Genomic DNA, 21,150 nt, shown 5'->3' with positions numbered 1-21,150 from the left:
TGAGGGGTGTAGTAGTACAGGTATAGATGAGGGGTGTGGTAGTACAGGTATAGATGAGGGGTGTGGTAGTAGTACAGGTACAGAGGGGTGTGGTAGTACAGGTATAGATGGGCAGCTAGGGGGGGATGGAGGGCGACTGGGGGTGACGGAGGGCGACTGGGGGTGACGGAGGGCGACTGGGGGTGACGGAGGGCGATTATGGGTGACGGAGGGCGACTGGGGGTGATGGAGGGGGACTGGGGGTGATGGAGGGGGGCGGGGGTGATGGAGGGGGGCTGGGGGTGATGGAGGGGGGCTGGGGCAGCTGGGAATGATTGGAAAAAGGAGTACACATAGCCCTCCTCCCCTCACCCCGGCCACACATGCAGGTCCCGGTCTCTGCAGGAGGCTGCAGGGACTGTAGTGGTGATAGCGTCGCTGCCATTACTGGAGCTGTACAGCGGGATCAGGGGTGAAGATCCTGCTGTACAGCTCCAGTAATGGCAGCGACGCTATCACCACTACAGTCCCTGCAGCCTCCTGCAGAGACCGGGACCTGCATGTGTGGCCGGTAGGGGAACGGAACGCTATGTGTACAGCTGGGGAAGGTCGGTCGCGGCTCTGGGGGACTGCCGACCGACCTGCACCTCGCCGCACTTCCCGCCCGCCCGGCACCTCCACGCAGCGCCGCCCCCTCAATTCCCGCCGGCCGTAACCTGCACCTCATGCCCGGCCGGCACCTCCACGCAGTGCTGCCCGCCCTCCATCTCCCGCCCGGCACCTGCACCTCCCGTCCGCCCGCCCGACTGACTCTCCGCGCTTCTCTGCCCTTCTCTGGCCGCAATGATTTTTTGTGAAAATCGGATTTACGATTTTCACAAAAAATCTAAATCGATTCTAACCTTCTGGGCGAATTAATCGAATTAATTCGATTAATCGCCCAGCCCTAGCTCCAGGTAGATTGCCTACTATTCGGCAGCTTTGCAATGTTCACACAGGAGATAATCTGCCTGGAGCATTGCTAATGATTAGGAGGGTGGGGAGGAGGGACAGAGAGGAGGTGTCAGCCTAATGCATACACAATGTAAGCCACGGCCATAGGGCACAAAGCTGAAAGTTTAAAAGTTGTTGTTGTTATGACAATAACTCCATCACCTGCCGAACTGACCCCAGGACAGATCTTGGATTAAAAACAGATATCCAAAGGTACAAGTGGTTTGGGGGGGTCAGATTGTGGGTACAGAGTCACTTTAAAGCAGTGATCTCTATGAGAAATCAGTGCTCATAGAGCACCCTTAGGGGTACTATAAATAACTGTAAAAAAAAAAAAAAAGCTTTTTCATTATTAAAAAATACCATATTAAAAGTTTAAATCACTTCCTTTTCCCACCAGGGCTGCTTTCAGTACCCACTGACTGGCTGGAGGTAGCGAACATTCAACTCCCTGCCCAGCCAGCGTCTCCTCCGTGCTGCAGATCAGTGCAATCAGCACTTCCTGGATCTTTCTGCCCTGACCACATCTGATTACAGGAGGCCAGAGCAGCAGAGCCTGACTTGCCGAAAAAGAGAGCATCGATCTGCTAGATCGGCGCTCTTAGGGTATGTGCACACTACAGAATCCCAGCTACTCGCATCTCCGCTGCTCCCATAGATTCCATTCAATGGTTTGCCAGATTCCACCATCCGCCCAAAGAATGAACCCACTCATTCTTCGGGTGGACGTCGGGATCTAGCAAACCATAGAATGGAGTCTATGGGAGCAGCGGAGATGCACGTGTTTTCCAGAGTCTGCGAGTGCACATAACCTTAAAGAGTCTATTACATGGCTCGACTATCATGCGGCAAGGGCTGTGTGGACATATTTAGCGATGTCCATGCAGCCCATCGCCTCAGGCCAATCAGCCAGTCACTGGACAAGACTCGACTGTGTAAAATATTTTTTACATGTTCATCAGCAGTCAGCCATGCATTGCTATTACATGTAGCAATGTGCGGTCGGCATGTTAAAAAACAATGATCAGCCGATGATTATTTCTTCGGCTGAATGTTGTCTTTATTCCACGGAACGATAATCTGGCAATAAGTCCTGATTGGGCAGATTAGTGCTCCGTGTAAGAGGGATTGACATATTAGGAAGCTTTCAGTAAATGGAGAACTTATTCCGATCCTTTCCAACATGTGTGCAGGGCTTCATACAAGCTTCTACACATTGTACAAAGTAAATACATTGATAAATTGGCACATAATTTCATATCCCTCACTTTACTTTAGACGGTACATAACCAAAGCTTTGCTGCATTTGGTCATCACTTTGATATCCACAGGATAGAGAATGTATATGATTGCTAAAGGTGTTATGGCTTATACCCTCTGCAATCTAAAGAACAGCCTTTGGGCCTGTCAGAGAAAGCCAAGCACTGTACTCAGCTGTCTTGAGCAGTCCCCTAAAAAGTGGATCCCGTATGTCGCAGGATTATGCTACAAAAGCAAATAGGATTATAATCATAACTTACCACAGCTTCTCTTCCAGAAATGTACAGTATCTGTGCCCTATAAAACTGGGGCCTGTCATAAGCTTTAAATGGCGCCAGACAGACCAGGTCTGGATGAGGGCGTATAGAAAGAGGTTTTAGATCATGGCTACTGATTTCTGCGTTAAGTCTTCCAAGGAGATCTAAACTACATTTATCAATACGATAACCCCAGAAATGACCAACTTCAACAACCTTCAAGAAAAAAAAAAAAAGAACAAACGGCTTAAACAGAAGCTTGATAAAAGGCACACTGAAACTGCATTGTGATAAATATCAGGCATCATGCAACATCAGATTTGCTCTACTTACATGAAAATTTCTCAAACATGTACATAAAAATGTACCTAAAAAGAACAAAACATATACTCACCTGCTGCTCCCAATCAATCCTCTCTGGTTGCTGATACTCCGCACCAGCATGAACTGCCCAGTATAGCCAATCACTAACTGAGGCAAGACGCCACTGTGGCCAGTGATTCGCTGAGCAGGGCAGTTTCTGCAGGGATGACGTGTCATCAGGAACTAGGATGTAGCCGAAAGCCCGAGGAACCAAAAGTACCAGCTTGAAAAAGGTGACTATAAGTTTCTTAATTTTACCCCACTCCAATCCACATAAGGATTTACTTTTCTTGCTGCCAGCAGGGCTGTAGAGTCAATAAGACTAAGCTCCAACTCCTGAATTTTATCAGGGACTGACTCAGACTCCAGCTTCTTCATAAACCAGACACAAGGGGTGTTATTTATCACACTGGTTTATAGTACATTTGGCTTAGCAGCTTCTTCCTAATGTCCTCCATGATCCTGGGGCAACTTCTGAGTGAAAAACAAAAGATATAAAGCAGCTTCTCCTGTGTGTGCAGTGGATGCAGCCAGTCTCCAGCCTCCATTTCCTGAACAACTAACAACTAGACTACATGGAGAAGGTGGTGTTTTTCTGCTGACAATCTTCTATGTTTCTAACTATTCACCATATCATATCATGCTTGAAGAGGGGAAGTGGCAGCCGTAATTTGGGATGGCAGTGTCACAGACCCGCCTCTGACACTTTCAGCTAACTAAAGGTATGTATGCCATGCTCTTGTGATAGGGATCTAAAATCTGGCAGCAAAGATATATACATATTAGTGACTGCCAGTTTCTCTTTAATGCCTTATTCACACATCAGTATATTTTTCCAATCCGCAAATTTCAGTCAGTAACAATCCGCCAATTCAGTCCGTATTGCATCCATAAAAAAATACGGACCCTATAGAGTTGTATTGGGTGTGTCAGTTACTGTCCGTACTAGGGCCTGTCCTTATTTTTTTTTCGGAACGGATTGCAGCCCAGTACACAACACTGATGTGTGTATGGGTCCATTGAAATACATTGGTCCTATTTTTCTGCAGATCCGCAATTGCGGACAGGAACAGGATGTGTGAATAGGGCGTAAGGGTTGATTTCTTTAGAGGTGTACATATTTGTAACAATTTGCTCAGCTAAGACTACTACTGAATCATCCACAGAGGATTAGCTTACAGGAAGGACCTACAACCTAGATGTAACAAGTCAGCGTTTTAGTACACAGACAAAGAGCGTACATATTTGTAACAATTTGTTTGGCTAAGACTACTACTGAATCATCCACAGAGGATCAGCTAAGAGAAAGGACCTACAACCTAGATGTAACATGGCAGCGTTTTAGTACACAGACACCCTTAGAGCATTGGTTAAACCCCTTCCTACACAACATACTATTAATGCACAGGCGCTGGAGGCATCAGCTGTATTATACAGATAACATCCTGCTGCAGCAACCAGGATCAGCATTAGAATGAATTTCTCAGCCTACAATGAGCTGCAGACATATGCTGAAAGATAATGGTGCAAAAACATGAATATTAGCTTATTAAGGGTACAAACCCACACACCGTATACGCAGCAAATACGCAACAAATACGCAACAAATACGCAGCAAATACGCAGCAAATACGCAGCAGTTTGATGGTGAAGATTTAATGCTGAGTTCAGTTATTTAGATCTAATCTGCTGCGTTTTTGTTGCGTATTTGTTGCGTTTTTGCTGCGTATTCGCTGCGTATCGCAGCAGTAAATACGCTGTGTATACGGTGTGTGGGTTTATACCCTTAAGGCTGAAATGTCAAGTGCCACCGTGATAAATCTGCCTAGTCTAAAAGGTGGCCATGAACCTTAAGGGTGCGTTCACACCTACAGGATCCGCAGCAGATCTGCAGCAGATTTGATGCTATGTTCAGTTATTTAAATGAGATCTGCTAAGGATCTGCTGCGGATCCGCAGCAGAAAATAAGCTGTGGATCCGGTAAGTGTGAACGTACCCTTAATAACTTCGATCGGCTGTCAGTTATTTCTCTGTCTTCTCCTGTCCTCCCCATACACAGGAATTTTTGGCACGAATACTCTGACTACAGCTTATCCTTCTGTGAACAAAGAAGTCGGATAGTAATTTTCATCACGCCCAACCCCTGATACTAATCTATGCAAAAGAAACTTTACAATGGCATAAGTTGTAATAACTACATCATGGATTCTCATTTGCTAAACAGAGTTGACTAGTGAAAAGGTAAACAACACTTTGTAATTAATCTCAACACTTACCTCTGTCACACTGATAGACAAAAGCAGACATTTAATTGTCTCTAGCTGCTCTTTAACAGTTTGGGAAACATGAACAGGTTCAACAGTCTGTTTGTGAAAATCCACAGTAATTCTGGATGGAAACATAATACAGTTAATATACAATTTATATCTTGATGCTTATGTAGCACCTGTGCTGTACAGAGGGTCTCCTTATTCACATCAGTCCCTTTCACACATGCACAAACACCTAGGAAGAAAAACAACCTACATGAATGTGTTTCTATAGTATGGGAAGAAAAGGGAATCTCACAGAAAAGGCAGCAAGAACATACAGACCATATGTATATTTAGTCTCTGGTTGTATTCTGAACTAGAACTCCAGTGCTGCAAGGCAACTGCCCTGTCTACCGAGAAATAAAGATTATTGAAAGCTATTTTAGGGTGCGTTCACACCTACAGGATCTGCAGCAGATTTGATGCTGTGTTCAGTTATTTAAATGAAATCTGCTGCAGAAAATCAGCTGCAGATCCTGTAGGTGTGAACGCACCATTAAAGTGTCTCTGTACCCACAATCTGACCCCACAAAACCGCTTGTACCATCACATAGCTGCTTTTAACCAAAGATCTGTCCTCGCATCCGTTCAGCAGGTGATGCAGTTATTGTCCTAAAAAAACAACTTTTAAACTTGCAGCCTTGTGTCAAATGGGCGTTGCCTAAAAATTCTATGCCCAAGGCTTGCACCTTCCCTCTGTCCCTCCTCCCCACCCCCTTCACCATTAGGAATGCCCCAGGCAGGATTTTTCCTAATAATCACCTGTCTGAACACTGCACAGGTGCCTTAACCCCTAGAAGACCGAGGACGTAGAGTTACGTCATGGAAGTCTGTCACCAGACGACCCTGGACGTAACTCTACGTCCTGGGTGTTTCTCCGGCTATGAAGCGTGCTCCGCAGCTTCACAGCAGGTGGGGGCCGGCTGCAATCAGCAGCCGGGACCTCACCGGTAATGACACGGCTGCACGGCCGCGGCGTTTAAGTGTAAGTGACAGGGGGAGTCCCCTGTCACTTACTGATCGGGACCCCCGCAGTGTGACTGCGGGGGTCCCGATCGTTAAAACGGACCGCCGGAGGTCTCTCACCTGCCTCCGTGCGGTCCGTTTGGCGATCTGCTACACTGAGCCTGCACAGGCAGGCTCAATGAGCAGATCGCCGATAACACTGTCCAATGCTATGCCTATGGCATAGCAATGGTCAGTGTAGAAATCAAAGTAGTGAATGTAAAAGTCCCCCAAAGGGACTTCAAATGTGTAAAAAAAATAAAAGTTTAAATCACCCCCCTTTCCCATTATAAAAATAAAACATATAAAAATAAATAAACATATAATATACCGTAGTGTGTGTAATTGTCCGATCTATTAAAGTATAACAAGCGTCATTGCGAACGGAGAATGGCGTAGACGAAAAGAGGGAAAAAAGTGCGCGGATTACAGATTTTATGTTACATTATATATATAAAAAAAAAATCATAAAAAGTGATCAAAACGTCCAATCTTCACAAATATGATATTAATAAAAACTAGAGATCATGGCGGAAAAAATGACGCCCCATACAGACCCATAGGTGAAAAAATAAAACCGTTATAAGCGTCACAATAGGGCGATTATATTATTAACTAATTGCCAAAAAAAAAGGATTTCATAAAAAAAAAATATATAACATTAGAGAATCTATGTAAACCTGCATATGGTTGTGTTCGGGCTGGCCTATAGAGTAATAGTATCTTGTCGCTTTTACCGTATAATGCATTACGTAGACAGGAACCCCCCAAAAGTTACCATATTGCATTCTTTTTTACGATTTCGCCTATTTATATCTTCATAAATAATATATTTGGAATTCCGTCATACATGTTATGGTAGAATGAAAGACGCCATTGCAAATCTATTTCTGTAAAAAAACAAGCCATTACATGGCCTGTAGATAGAAAACTGAAAGTGCTAGAGCTCTTAGAAGGGGGGGGGGAGGGAAAAACGAAAATGCAATGATCAAAATTTGTGCGGTCCACCGGGTCATTGTGGGCCTGGTCCTCAAAGGGTTAAAGATTCAGCTCATCTGCAGTGTTCAGACAGGTGATGAATAGGGTCCGTTTACACACACAGATTATCTGACAGATATCTGACAGATTTTTGCAGCCAAAGCCAGGAATGGACTATAAACAGGGAATAGGTCATAAAGGAAAGACTAAGATTTCTCTTTTATGCAAATCCATTTCTGGTTTTGGCTGCAAAAATCTGGCAGCTAGCTGTCAGATAATCTGCGCGTGTAAACGGACCCTAGGGGAAATTGTTCTAGGGGCATTCATAATGATGAAGAGGGCGGGAAGGAGGGATGGAGGGGTGTCGCAATGCTAGGGCATGGGCACTCTAGGCCACATCAATTTGACACAGGGCTGCAAGTTTAACCCCTTGCCTCCGCAGCCTGTTTTGTCCTTAATGACCAGGCTCATTTTTTAAAACCTGACCTGTCTCACTTTATGCTCTTATAGCTCAGTGATGCTTTAACGCATGCTAGCGATTCTGAGATTGTTTTTTCGTCACATATGGCACTTTATATTAGTGGCAAAATTTGGTCACTACTTTGTGTGTTTTTTGTGAAAAACATCAAAATATCATGAAAAATTTGGAAATTTTGCATTTTATGAACTTCTGAAATTCTCTGCTTCTAAAAAAGGAAGTCATAGCACATAAATTAGTTACTTATAAAAAAGGAAGTCATAGCACATAAATTAGTTACTTAATCACATTACCAATATGTCCTCTTTATTCTGGCATAATTTGGGAAACATATTTTACTTTTTTAGGGCGTTATGGGGCTTAGAAATTTATTAGCAAATTATCACATTTTGTGAAAGTTTCCAGAACTGATTTTTTTAGGGACCAGTTCTTTTTTAAATGGATTTATAAGTCTGGTATCCTGAAAACCCCCATAAGTGACCCCATTTAGGAAAATAGACACCTTAAAGAATTAATCTAGGGTTATAATGAGCATTTTAACCCTACAGGGGCTGGAAGAAAGTATTCACAATTAGGCCGTGAAAAAATCGAAAATGAAAATTTTCAAATAATATATACGTTTAGATTAAAGTTTCTCATTTTCAAAAGGAACATGAGAAAAAAAGCTCGCCAAAATCTGTAACGCAGGTTGTCCTGAATACAATGGTACCCCATATGTGGGCGTAAACCACTGTATGGGCACAGAGCCGGACTCAGAAGGGAAGGAGCGCCAATTAGCTTTTTTAATGCAGATTTTGCTGAAGAAATTTCTGAGCGCCAGGTGCGTTTGCAGAGCCCCTGTAGTGTCCGCAGAACAGAATCCCCACAAAAGTCACCCCATTTTCGAAAGTACACCCCTCAAAGAATTCATCTTTGGGTAGGATGAGCATTTCGACCCCACAGGTATTAAAGTAAGTATTCAAAATTAGACAGTAAAAATGAAAAACACGAATATTTCCAATAATATGTTCGTTTAGTTTGAAATTTCTCAATTTGACGAGGAACAAGAGAAAAAAAGTACTGCAAAATTTGTAACGCAGGTTCTCCTGAGTACAACGGTACCCCATATGTGGGCATAAACCACTGTATAGGCACACAGGAGGGCTCAGAAGGAAGGGAGCGCCAATTAGCATTTTCAGTTCAGATTTTGCTGAAGTAGTTTCTGAGCGCCAGGTGCGTTTGCAGAGCCCCTGTAGTGTCAGCAGAATAGAATCCCCCCAAAAGTCACCCCATTTAGGAAAGTACACCCCTCAAAGAATTCATCTTGGAGTGTGGTGACCATTTTGACCCCACAGGTATTAGAGGAAAGTATTCAAAATAAGACAGTAAAAATGAAAAACTAGAATTTTTCCAATAATATGTTCGTTTAGTTTAAAATTTCTCAATTTCACGAGGAATGGGAGAAAAAAACGTACCCCAAAATCTGTAACGCAGCTTCTTCTGAGTAAAACGGTACCCCATACATGGGCATAAACCACTGTATGGGCACACAGCAGGGCTCAGAAGGAAGGGAGCGCCAATTTGCTGGAGCAAAACCGCAGCTAGTAATAGTTATTAGAATAGCGCAGTTACTAAAATACAATAAAAAAATGAGATTACAGGTAATGTGGGGTGGTTACGGGCAACCTGAGGTGGTCACAGGCAACCTGGGGTGGTTACAGACAATCTGGGGTGGTAACGGGCCACGTGGGGTAGTTACGGATAAACTGAAGTGCTTATAGGTAATTTGGGATGGGTACCTGTAATTTGGGGTGGTTACAGGCAATCTGGCATGGTTACGGGCAATCTGGAGAGGGTCACTGGCAATTTGGGGTGGTCGGAGGCAACGTGCGGTGGTCAGGGGCAACGTGCGGTGGTCAGAGGCAATCTGGGGGGAATTACGTGTGATTAGGGGCAACAGACAATCTGCGGTGGTTATGGGCAACATGGGGTGGTTACAGACAATCTGTGGTGGTTACGGATAAACTGAAGTGCTTATAGGTAATCAGGGGTGGGTACATGTAATTTTGGGTGGTAACGGCAATCTGGAGGGGGTCAGAGGCAACGTGCGGTGGTCAGAGGCAACGTGCGGTGGTCAGAGGCAACGTGCGGTGGTCAGAGGCAACGTGCGGTGGTCAGAGGCAACGTGCGGTGGTCAGAGGCAACGTGCGGTGGTCAGAGGCAATCGGGGCTGATTACAGACCATCTGGAGGGGGTCACTGGCAATTCGGGGTGGTTACGGTCAACATGTGGTGGTTACAGGCAACGTCCGGTGGTTACGGGCAACGTGCGGTGGTCACGGGCAATGTGCGGTGGTCACGGGCAACGTGCGGTGGTCACGGGCAACGTGCGGTGGTCACGGGCAACGTGCGGTGGTTATGGGCAACGTGCGGTGGTTATGGGCAACGTGCAGTGATTACGTGCGATCTGGCGTGATTACGGGCAACCTGGGGCGGATACGGGCAAGCAGCGGTGGTTACGGGCAACCTGGGGGGGTTAAGGGTAATCTGGGAGTAAACTGCAATTATTACTATAATAAAAAGTGTGTTTTATTTTTTTTGTATTTTTTTCACTTTTTGTACTTTATACATTCATTTTCACTGTATTACTATGATTACTGTGATATTTTCTATCACAGTAATCATAGTTCAGTGACAGAGACCAAATTGGTCTCTGTCACTTTAAATTTTCCGAGATAACAGATTCTGGAGCGCATGCGCACTTCAGAATCAGCCTGGACGCCGAGGAGGATGGAGCTCCAGGATCAGGTAATGTATATGGGGAAGGGGGGTGACTGGGGGGGTGGGGGGCGACACTATCACTTTTTATCCCCTGTCACCAATGATTTATGGTGACAGGGGATAAAAAGTGCTTTTTTGCACTGGGAACAGGCGATCAGCGGTATATAGTATATACCGCTAATCGCCGGCTCCGGGACCACACGGGGGGGTCCCCGATCACTGCCCCATGCTCTCTGCTACCTCCGGTGGCGGAGAGCATGGGGCTTTGATCATTTATTCATTTCCATCCCTGCGAACAAACATCGTTTGTTCGCAGGGATGGGGGCGGCCATCTTGGATGTGATGGCCGCCTGGGGAGGGATAGTGATCGCCCACTAGGGGGGCTGATCTGGGTCTGGGGGATACATTTTCATCTCCCCCCCCACCGTGGATTCACGGTGGGGGGAGATATAAGGCGGCGCCAGCAATGCCCGGTACCGGCGGATCGCCGCTATAACGGTAATAGCGGCAATCCGCCGGTATAGGAGGACGAGGGGAGGGGGCCGGGGGACACACTGTTAGTGGCGGTGGGGGGAGGCAACGTTCTGCAGCCTCCCCCCGCTGCCCGATCGGCGGGAGGACACAGAATCTCCCGATAGACGCTGCGGTCGCATTGACCGCGGCGTTTATGGGGATAACTGCCGGGGGGAGCGCGGCTCCCCTCCGGGCAGAGGCAGCAGGAGGAGGCTGTGTCACACAGCCTCCTCTTGCTGCTCGATCTTAGATAGGGTCAGCGGGGGGAGGCAGGGAAGCCATGACGTCCAGGGACGTCATGATGCGTTTTGCCACTGCTTTTCATGACGTCCCTGGACGTCATATTGGGGGAAGGGGTTAAAGGACAACTCCCCTGCTAAGAAAAAAAAAAACTATCAGAAACAGTTTATATACTTATCATCCCTCCTGAGCTATTACTGTTTGAATTTCCCACCGTCTGCATACAGCCTGAGCTTCATTATCAGTCTTCATTTCTCCCTTACTTCCTGGTTTCAGCTTCCCATGATGCACTTTGGCTGCTGTGATGTTGCAAGTGCCTGCCCCTCAATTCACTTCAACTCCCATCATACAGTAAACATGACCCCCTCTCTCTCTCTTCCATCAGGCTGCTGTATAATCACACAGGTTGTCAGCCCCTGCACTGAAGCTGCACACACATACTTTCACTTTGCAATGTAGTGTACATTGCAAAGTGACATCTGCACAATGGCCGTCCCTAATTAGTTCAGGGCAGCAGGAGAGATAAGACTGTCAGGGGTCTGTCAAGGAGGGAAGATAAACAAGTGACAGGACTCCTTCAGTATGAGGGGAGGGGGGCTGCCTATGTGCTGGGAGTCAGTAACGGAGAGAAGATAAGCAAGTGACATGACTTGCAGTTGCTCAGCCAATGGGAACTGAGCAAGCAGAGTGACCTGACACGGCAGGGGAGGGGGAGGCTGGTGTAACAGGAGCTAGAGCAGCCCTCCTGCTGATGACTCATCGTCACAAGAAGAAGCTGAGAGAAGAAACGGGTGACAGTAATTAGGTCTGTGTGAGTTTAGTGCACTTCCTGGTGGGGGGTGGAGGGGAAAAAAAAGGGAAGGGAGGCAGATAGGTGATTTAAGCATATTTTACACAGTTATATAACTTTGTAATGTGCTTCAATTACTGGGAAAAAGTTTTTTTATGGTAGTTGTCCTTTAAAAGTTGTTTTTCAGGACAATAACTGCATCACCTGCCAAACGGACCCCAGGACAGATCTTGGATATATGGCAACTATCTAAAGGTAGAAGGAGTTTGGGGAAGGGGGGGGGGGACATTGAGGGTACAGAGTCGTTTTAACTGTAATTACAAAGTATGATTCCTCTCGCTGCTTCTCAATGATTAACAGAGATCATTTTGGGGAAAAGAACATTGATAGGCTGATTGGTATATAATCTTTTATTGTTGACTCAATAAGAAAAGTATGACCTGGTTAGTTTTAAAGTAGAAATGTCTCCTGTAGTAATCTCTTCAATTGTCTCTGCAGAATGGACATTAAGGGAAAGAGGAACTTTCAGCTGTGCGGTCTTAAGAGCCAAGTGTACTGCAGTGAGTGTCTTAAACCTTTCAGTAGGGTTGCGAGAAAACTCCACAAATGCTCTAATGAAAACAAAATAAAAAAGTAAAATTGGAATACATCCACCAAATAAAAAAAAAACTGTTTTAGCAAGCACATTTGTAAGACAATTAGCACAGCAATATAGTAACTAGCATTCTGTCCATTAGTCATGTCAATTTCTGCCATGGCTATAAATATTGCTTACCTTGATCCATCAAATAATATAGATTTTACTTGACCACACTGTCTGAAGAGTGACTGTATCTGCTTGTGGTAGAGAAATCCATAGGGTGGGACATTCTTCAACTACTCAAAAGAGTTAAAAAGTATGAAACGGTTAAAAATTAATACAATAAAAATAAATACAATTTTAAAATGGAATCAGAATGATAGAAAAATAAAAAAAAAGGAAGCCATACTCACCTGGTGTGATCCCCCAGTGTGGCCATTCCTTTGGTTTCAGGTCCCTGATGCTTAGGGCCCTATTCCACAGTAACGATTATCGTTCGGTGAAATAGAGAGAACGATCAGCCGATGATCGTGTCATTGGCTGATCGTTCATTTAGGGCCAGACCTAACATCATCATTCCCCCGCCCGCCCACCGGCGGTCGACCGACGATTTGAGAAGAAACAGCAGCAGCATCATCATACATTACCTGGCTGCAGGGCTTCTTCCCTGCGCTGTCTTCATCCCCGGGTCCCGTGCGCTCTATCTTCTGAATGGCCGGTCAGCTGACGGAGCGCTCAGCCAATCACAGGCCGGGACCGCCGCGGCCTGTGATTGGCTGAGTGTGGCCTGTCAGCTGACCGGCCATTCAGAAGATAGAGCGCGGGGGACCCGGGGAGGAGACGGAGCGGAGGACAAGACCTGCAGCCAGGTAATGTATGATGCTGCAAGGGCTGCGAGGACATCGGTAACTCGGCCCGTGGAATAGGACCCTTAGAACTGCTTCCCGGTCCCTGTGGCACATCAACCCCAAGTCAGCCAAGGACTGGATAAGCAGGCAGTACCTGCAAGGTTGAAACATCACAGGAACCTGAAAGTATACCTAAGTGGCAGGGACCAAGAGCCGTTAAAGCAGCAGGGGATCATCGCAGGCGAGTATTTTTCTATTAAAGGAGAAGTCCAGTGAAAATCTTTACTGAATTTTTGTATTGCCCCCCAAAAGTTATACAAATCACCAATATACACTTAGAACGGTAAATGCTTAATAAAAAGCTTTTTTTCCTGCACTTACGACTGCATCAAGGCTTCACTTCCTGGATAACGTGGTGATGTCACAAGCCGACTCCCAGAGCTGTGCGGGCTGTGGCTGCTGGAGAGGATGATGGCAGGGGGACACTGAGGGACAATGAGGGACACAGGGCACTGAGCATTCCTCTGCCATCATCCTCTCCAGCAGCCACAGCCCGCACAGCTCTGGAAGTCGGGTCGTTACATCACCATTTAATCCACGAAGTGAAGCCTTGATGTAGTAGCAAGTGCAGGAAAAAAGCAATTTAAAAGCCCGGGCCGCGACTATTAGCGGGCACAGTTCGATCACCATGCCCGCTAATAAAGTAATCGGATGCAGCTGTTTAAGTTGACAGCTGCATCCGATTACTTGAATGCAGCCATCCCTGGTGTCTAGTGGGGTGGATCGTAGGGCTGGGCGATATTGGCCTAAATCAATATCGCGGTTTATCGCACATGTAGCCGCGGTAATGATAATTGACCGATAATTATGACACACCCCTTTTTGCAAAGCACACCCACTTGTCGTGCCAAACTGGCGATATTTTGATTAAAAAAAAGTTAAAAAGAACTCACTGAGCAGCAACCCATGGTTAGTCTATTATCATTATTATTATTTGTCATTATTAGGGGGTCTCAGCAGAGACCTGGACATGTGTATATACAGGTATACACCCTCTACAGGGTATACACAGGTCACAGAGGGATAGGTGTGTATGACTATATGGGGGGGATGGATTGGGGTGTATTACTATACAGTAGGTTGGGATCGGGTTACAGGACTATACAGGCAGCACATAGGGATAGGGGGCGGATAGGGGTGTATGACTATACAGGGAGGGCAGATAGGGGTGTATGACTATACAGGGGGGGGGGGCGGATAGGGGTGTACGACTATATACAGGGGGCGGATAGGGGTGTATGACTATACAGGGAGGGCAGATAGGGGTGTATGACTATACAGGGGGGGGCGGATAGGGGTGTATGACTATACGGGGGGGCGGATAGGGGTGTATGACTATACGGGGGGGCGGATAGGGGTGTATGACTATATACAGGGGGCGGATAGGGGTGTATGACTATACAGGGAGGGCAGATAGGGGTGTATGACTATACAAGGGGGGGCGGATAGGGGTGTATGACTATATACAGGGGGCGGATAGGGGTGTATGACTATACAGGGGGGGGGGCGATAGCGGTGTATGACTATACGGGGGGGGCGGATAGGGGTGTATGACTATATACAGGGGGCGGATAGGGGTGTATGACTATACAGGCGGGGGCGGATAGGGGTGTATGACTATACGGGGGGGGGGCGGATAGGGGTGTATGACTATATACAGGGGGCGGATAGGGGTGTATGACTATACAGGGAGGGCAGATAGGGGTGTATGACTATACAAGGGGGGGGCGGATAGGGGTGTATGACTATATACAGGGGGCGGATAGGGGTGTATGACTATACAGGGGGGGGGCGATAGCGGTGTATGACTATACGGGGGGGCGGATAGGGGTGTATGACTATATACAGGGGGCGGATAGGGGTGTATGACTATACAGGGGGGGGCGGATAGGGGTGTATGACTATATACAGGGGGCGGACAGGGGTGTATGACTATACAGGGATGGCGGACGGGGGTGTATGACTATACAGGGATGGCGGACGGGGGTGTATGACTATACAGGGATGGCGGACGGGGGTGTATGACTATACAGGGATGGCGGACGGGGGTGTATGACTACAGGGAGGGCGCACAGGGGTGTATGACTATACGGGGGGGGGGCAGGGGTGTATGACTATACAGGGAGGGCGCACAGGGGTGTATGACTATACGGGGGGGCAGGGGTGTATGACTATACAGGGGGTGGGCAGGGGTGTATGACTATACGGGGGGGGGGCAAGGGTGTATGACTATACGGGGGGGGAGATAGGGGTGTATGACTATACAGGGGAGGAGATAGGGGTGTATGACTATACAGGGGAGGAGATAGGGGTGTATGACTATACGGGGGGGGGGCAGATAGGGGTGTATGACTATACGGGGGGGGGCAGATAGGGGTGTATGACTATACGGGGGGGGCAGATAGGGGTGTATGACTATACGGGGGTCGATAGGGGTGTATGACTATACGGGGGGGGGCAGATAGGGGTGTATGACTATACGGGGGGGCAGATAGGGGTGTATGACTATACGGGGGGGCAGATAGGGGTGTATGACTATACGGGGGGGCAGATAGGGGTGTATGACTATACGGGGGGGGCAGATAGGGGTGTATGACTATACGGGGGGGCAGATAGGGGTGTATGACTATACGGGGGGGGCAGATAGGGGTGTATGACTATACGGGGGGCAGATAGGGGTGTATGACTATACGGGGGGGCAGATAGGGGTGTATGACTATACATAGGGGGGCGGACAGGTGTGTATGATTATACGGGGGCGGACAGGGGTGTATGACTATCTGGGGGTGGCGGAAAGGGGTGTATGACTATACATAGGGGGGCGGATAGGGGCGTATGACTAAACAGGGGGGCGGACAGGGGTGTATGACTATACATAGGGTGGTGGATTGGGGCGTATGACTAAACGGGGGCGGACAGGGGTTTATGACTAAACAGGGGGGGCGCGGATGGGGGGTATGACTATACAGAGGGGTGAAAAGGGGCGTGTAACTTTACAGGGGGCACATAAGGATGGCAGGCGGGTAGGAGAATATTATACAGGGAGGTGCATGCTGGTACCTGTAGTCCCCTTAGTAACAATACAGGGCTGTAACATAGGAGGAATGGATGTGCTGCAGAAGGCAGGATACCACACACAGCTATAAGTTATCCTGCCTGCTGCAGCCCATTATTCCTCCTATGTTACAGCCCTGTATTGTTACTGAGGGGACTACAGGTACAGCTGCTCCTCCAGCTATGACATGCCGGCGTCACTGCACACACAGCACAACAACATGTGCAGGGACGCCGGTATCAGAGCGGGAGGTGGAGGAGCAGCAGGGCCCAGGTGACAATGCCGCCCGAACCGGCCCCCCGCCCATCTGAGCGCCCTCACCCCCACCCGTCCGGTCCCAGGCCCTGTCCCGCCGCACCTGTCCATCCATGCGCCCACCCGTCAAGTCCGGCGTCCCAGCACACACAGCACATTGACATTTGCAGCGCTCGCTCGCCGGCCGGGGGGGGGGTTCTCGGACGGAACTGGTGCCGGGGAGGGCAATGTCAGTGTGCTATGTGTGCAGGGACGCCGGACGGGTCCGGACTTGACGGGTGGGCGCATGGATGGACAGGTGCGGCGGGACGGGGCCTGGGACTGGACGGGTGAGGGTGCTCGGACGGGCGGGGGGCGGGTCGGGTCGGCCGGCATTGTCACCTGGGCCCTGCTGCTGCTCCTCCACCTCCTGCTCTGATGCCGGTGTCCCTGTGTGCAGAGACGCCGGCATGTCAGTGGTGGAGGAGCAGCAGAAAAAAAATACAAAAATACCGCAGATACCGTCCTGGCTAAGTTAAGGTCGGTTAACCGACGCCAGTGACGGTATCGGTATTTTTGCGGTATACCACCCAGCCCTAGTGGATCGCACTTCCCGGATGTTGTCCCGGAGGAGCGAACCACACAATCTCCTCCGTCCGGGCTCAGCGCCGTAATGGCGCTGATCCCAGCTCTGCACTCGATTGCTTCCGGCTGCAGCAGCCGTAAGCAATCCAGTGCCTATCTCATTGATCTATGCTGTATATCTATGCAGCATAGATCTCAATGAGAGATCAGATTACTTATACTAGAATTCCCCCGGGGGACTTCTAGTATAAGTGTTGAAGTTTAAAAAAAAAAAAAAAAAAGTGATGTTTTTAATAAAAAAAAAGCCCCCTCCCCTAATAAAAGTGTGAATCACCCCCCTCGTCCCATGTTATAATAAAAATAAATGAATAAACATGTTTGTTATCAACACGTGCATAATCGCCCGAACCATTAATTTATCACATTCTCACATGGTAAATGGCGTTAAGTGTAAAAAAAAATCCCAAAGTGCAAAACTGCAAATTTTTGGTCGCATCAAATCCAGAAAAATTGTAATTAAAAGCGATCAAAAAGTCGCATATGCACAATCAAGGTACCGATAGAAAGAAAACATCATGGCGCAAAAAATGACACCTAACAACCCCATAGACCAAAGGATAAAAGCGTTATAAGCCTGGGAATGGAGCGATTTTAAGGAACATTTATTTGTTAACAATGGTTTGAATTTTTTACAGGCCATCAGATACAATGAAAGTTATACATGTTACATATTGTTGTAATCGAAACGACTTGAGGAACATATATAACAAGTCAGTTTTACCCCAGGGTAGGGCTGGGCGGTATACCGCAAAAATACCGATACCGTCACTGGCGTCGGTTAACCGACTTCAACTTAGCCAGGACGGTAATTGCGGTATTTTTGTATTTTTATGTCCCCGCGCCCGTCCTGTCAGAGCCCCACGAGCGCGCACGCGCGCACGCACACACACACACAAGCGGCCCGGCACGAGCGCTGCATGTCATGTGCAGGGACGCCTGTATCGCCCGCACCGCCCCCGTCTGGTCCAAGCGACCTTCCCCCCCGCTCCCCCCCGTCCGTCCCCTCCCCCCCCCCCGCCCCCGTGCGCGCACCTGTCCGCCCTCTCTGAGGTCCTGTCCTGCCGCACCGTCCATGCGCCCACCACCGGCGTCCCTGCTCACCGAGCGGAGTACAGGACAGCCGCCCTCACGTGCTGCTGCTCCTCCAGCTCTGACACGGCCGCGTCCCTGCACACACAGGACAACGTGTGTAGCGCTCGCCGGCCGGGTGTGTGTGTGTGTGTGTGGGGGGCACTCGGACGGGACTGTGCTGGTCCCCCCTCCCGGACCAGTCCTGTGTGTGCAGGGACGCGGCCGTGTCAGAGCTGGAGGTGGAGGAGCAGCACTTGGGAGCAGCTGACCTGTCATCTCATCCCCTCAGTAACAGTACAGGATAGGAGGAATAATGGGCTGCAGCGGGCAGGATAAGTTATTGCTGTGTGTGGTATCCTGCCTGCTGCAGCACATCCATTCCTCCTATTTTACAGTCCTGTACTGTTACTGAGGGGACTACAGTCATACACCCATGTACGCCCGCCCCCCTGTACAGACTACACCGCTGTCCGCCCCCCACCCCACCCCCCGTACAGTCATACACCGATGTCCGCCCCCCCCCCCGTACAGTCATACACCGCTGTCCGCCCCCCCCCCCCGTACAGTCATACACCGCTGTCCGCCCCCCCCCTGTACAGTCATACACCGCTGTCCGCCCCCCCCGTACAGTCATACACCCCTATCCCCCCGTATAGTCATACACCCCTGTATAGTCATACACCCCTGTATAGTCATACACCCCTGTATAGTCATACACCCCTGTATAGTCATACACCCCTGTATAGTCATACACCCCTGTATAGTCATACACCCCTGTATAGTCATACACCCCTGTATAGTCATACACCCCTGTATAGTCATACACCCCTGTATAGTCATACACCCCTGTATAGTCATACACCCCTGTATAGTCATACACCCCTGTATAGTCATACACCCCTGTATAGTCATACACCCCTGTATAGTCATACACCCCTGTATAGTCATACACCCCTGTATAGTCATACACCCCTGTATAGTCATACACCCCTGTATAGTCATACACCCCTGTATAGTCATACACCCCTGTATAGTCATACACCCCTGTATAGTCATACACCCCTATCCCCCCGTATAGTCATACACCCCTATCCCCCCGTATAGTCATACACCCCTGTCCACCCTGCCCTGTATAGTCATACACCCCTGTATAGTCATACACCCCTATCCCCCCGTATAGTCATACACCCCTATCCCCCCGTATAGTCATACACCCCTGTCCACCCTCCCCTGTATAGTCATACACCCCTATCTGCCCCGCCCCCTGTATAGTCATACACCCCGATTCACCCCCATATAGTCATACACTTCTATCCCTATGTACTCCCATGTATAGTTCTGTACCCCCATCCCTATGTACCTCCTGTATAGTAATACACCCCGATCCACCCCCATATAGTCATACACTTCTATCCCTATGTACCTCCTGTATAGTAATGCACCCCAATCCATCCCCCCCCCCTATAGTCATATACACCTATCCACCCCCCCATATAGTTATACACATGTATTCCTATATGACCCCCTGTGTATACACATCCTGTAGAGGCTGTATACCTGTATATACACATCCAGGTCTCTGCTGAGACCCCTAATAATGACAAATAGTAATAATGATGATAGACTAACCATGGGTTGCTGTTCAGTTCTTTTTTACTTTTTCTAATCAAAATATCGCCAGTTTGGCATGGCAAGTGGGTGTGGTTTGCTAAAAGGGGCGTGTCATAATTATCGTTGAATTATCGTTACCGCGGCTACATGTGCGATAAACCGCGATATTGATTTAGGCCAATATCGCCCAGCCCTACCCCAGGGCGAACTGCGTTAAAATGAAAAAAAATAAATAAATAAAAGAAATGCATTTTTTCCCCATTTAGCCACATACTGAATTTCTTTCTGGTTTTGCAGAGTACTTTATGAAAAAAATCATGTCATTGCAAAGTACAATTAGTGGTGAAAAAATAAAGGCTCATGTGGGTTTCTAGGTGAAAAAATGCAAGTGCTATAGCCTTTTAAGCACAAGGAGGGAAAAACAAAAATGCAAAAATTTAAATTGGCCCGATCCTTTAAGGGTTAAAGTGACTCTGTACCCACAATCTAACACCCCCCCCCCCCCCCCCCCCCCCCCATCCCCCCATCATTAGGAATGCCACTGGAACATTTTTTTCCATGCTGATCATTGCACAGGTCCTTAACTATCCAGCCTATGTACTGGGCTGACAGAGGTGGGGAATGGGAGGCAATATGCCTGGAGCATTCCTAATGATGAGGAGGGTGGAGAGGAGGGACGGAGGGGTGGTGCACAGATATTCCCATTTGGCACAGGCTGCAAGTTTAAAAGTTGTTTTAAGACAATAACTGCATCACCTGCCAAACGAATCGCGGGGGGGGGGGAGTGGTCAGATTGTGGGTACAGAGTCGCTTTAAGCTTACTTTAACCTCTTAAGGATGCATGAAGTACCGGTACATCATGCGCCCGTAAGAGGTGTTCAGAGGGCCGCTGTCCTGGGTGCCGCTTGTGCCCGCTAATACAGTAATCAGATGCAGCTGTCAAAGATGACAGCTGCATCTGATTACTTCTATGCAGCCATCCCTGGTGTCTATCACCCGAACTATTAATTAATCACATTCCTGATCTCGCACGGTAAATGGCGTAAGAGCAAAAAAATCCCAAAGTGCAAAATTGCCCATTTTTGGTCACATCAAATCCAGAAAAAAATTTAATGAAAA

At 48.1% G+C, this 21,150-nt stretch overlaps 1 protein-coding gene across 2 annotated transcripts in view; it reads right to left on the bottom strand.

The window, feature by feature from the left end:
• Positions 1 to 21,150, bottom strand: part of TDRD9 (tudor domain containing 9) — a 151,009-nt gene that overhangs the window by 41,661 nt on the left and 88,198 nt on the right. For both annotated transcript variants that reach the window (XM_069950673.1, XM_069950674.1), the window contains 4 exons: positions 12,703 to 12,803; positions 12,368 to 12,538; positions 5,129 to 5,240; positions 2,493 to 2,705 (listed from right to left, as the gene is read on the bottom strand). In XM_069950673.1, coding sequence (XP_069806774.1) covers positions 2,493 to 2,705; positions 5,129 to 5,240; positions 12,368 to 12,538; positions 12,703 to 12,803 — 597 coding nt within the window. The remainder of the gene's footprint in view (positions 1 to 2,492; positions 2,706 to 5,128; positions 5,241 to 12,367; positions 12,539 to 12,702; positions 12,804 to 21,150) is intronic.

The sequence above is a fragment of the Dendropsophus ebraccatus genome, chromosome 13 (assembly GCF_027789765.1).
Source record: "Dendropsophus ebraccatus isolate aDenEbr1 chromosome 13, aDenEbr1.pat, whole genome shotgun sequence".
In the NCBI taxonomy this organism is placed as follows: Eukaryota; Metazoa; Chordata; class Amphibia; order Anura; family Hylidae; genus Dendropsophus; species Dendropsophus ebraccatus.
The sequence above is the reverse complement of the archived record's forward strand: the minus strand, read 5'-3'. Positions and strand labels throughout refer to the sequence as shown.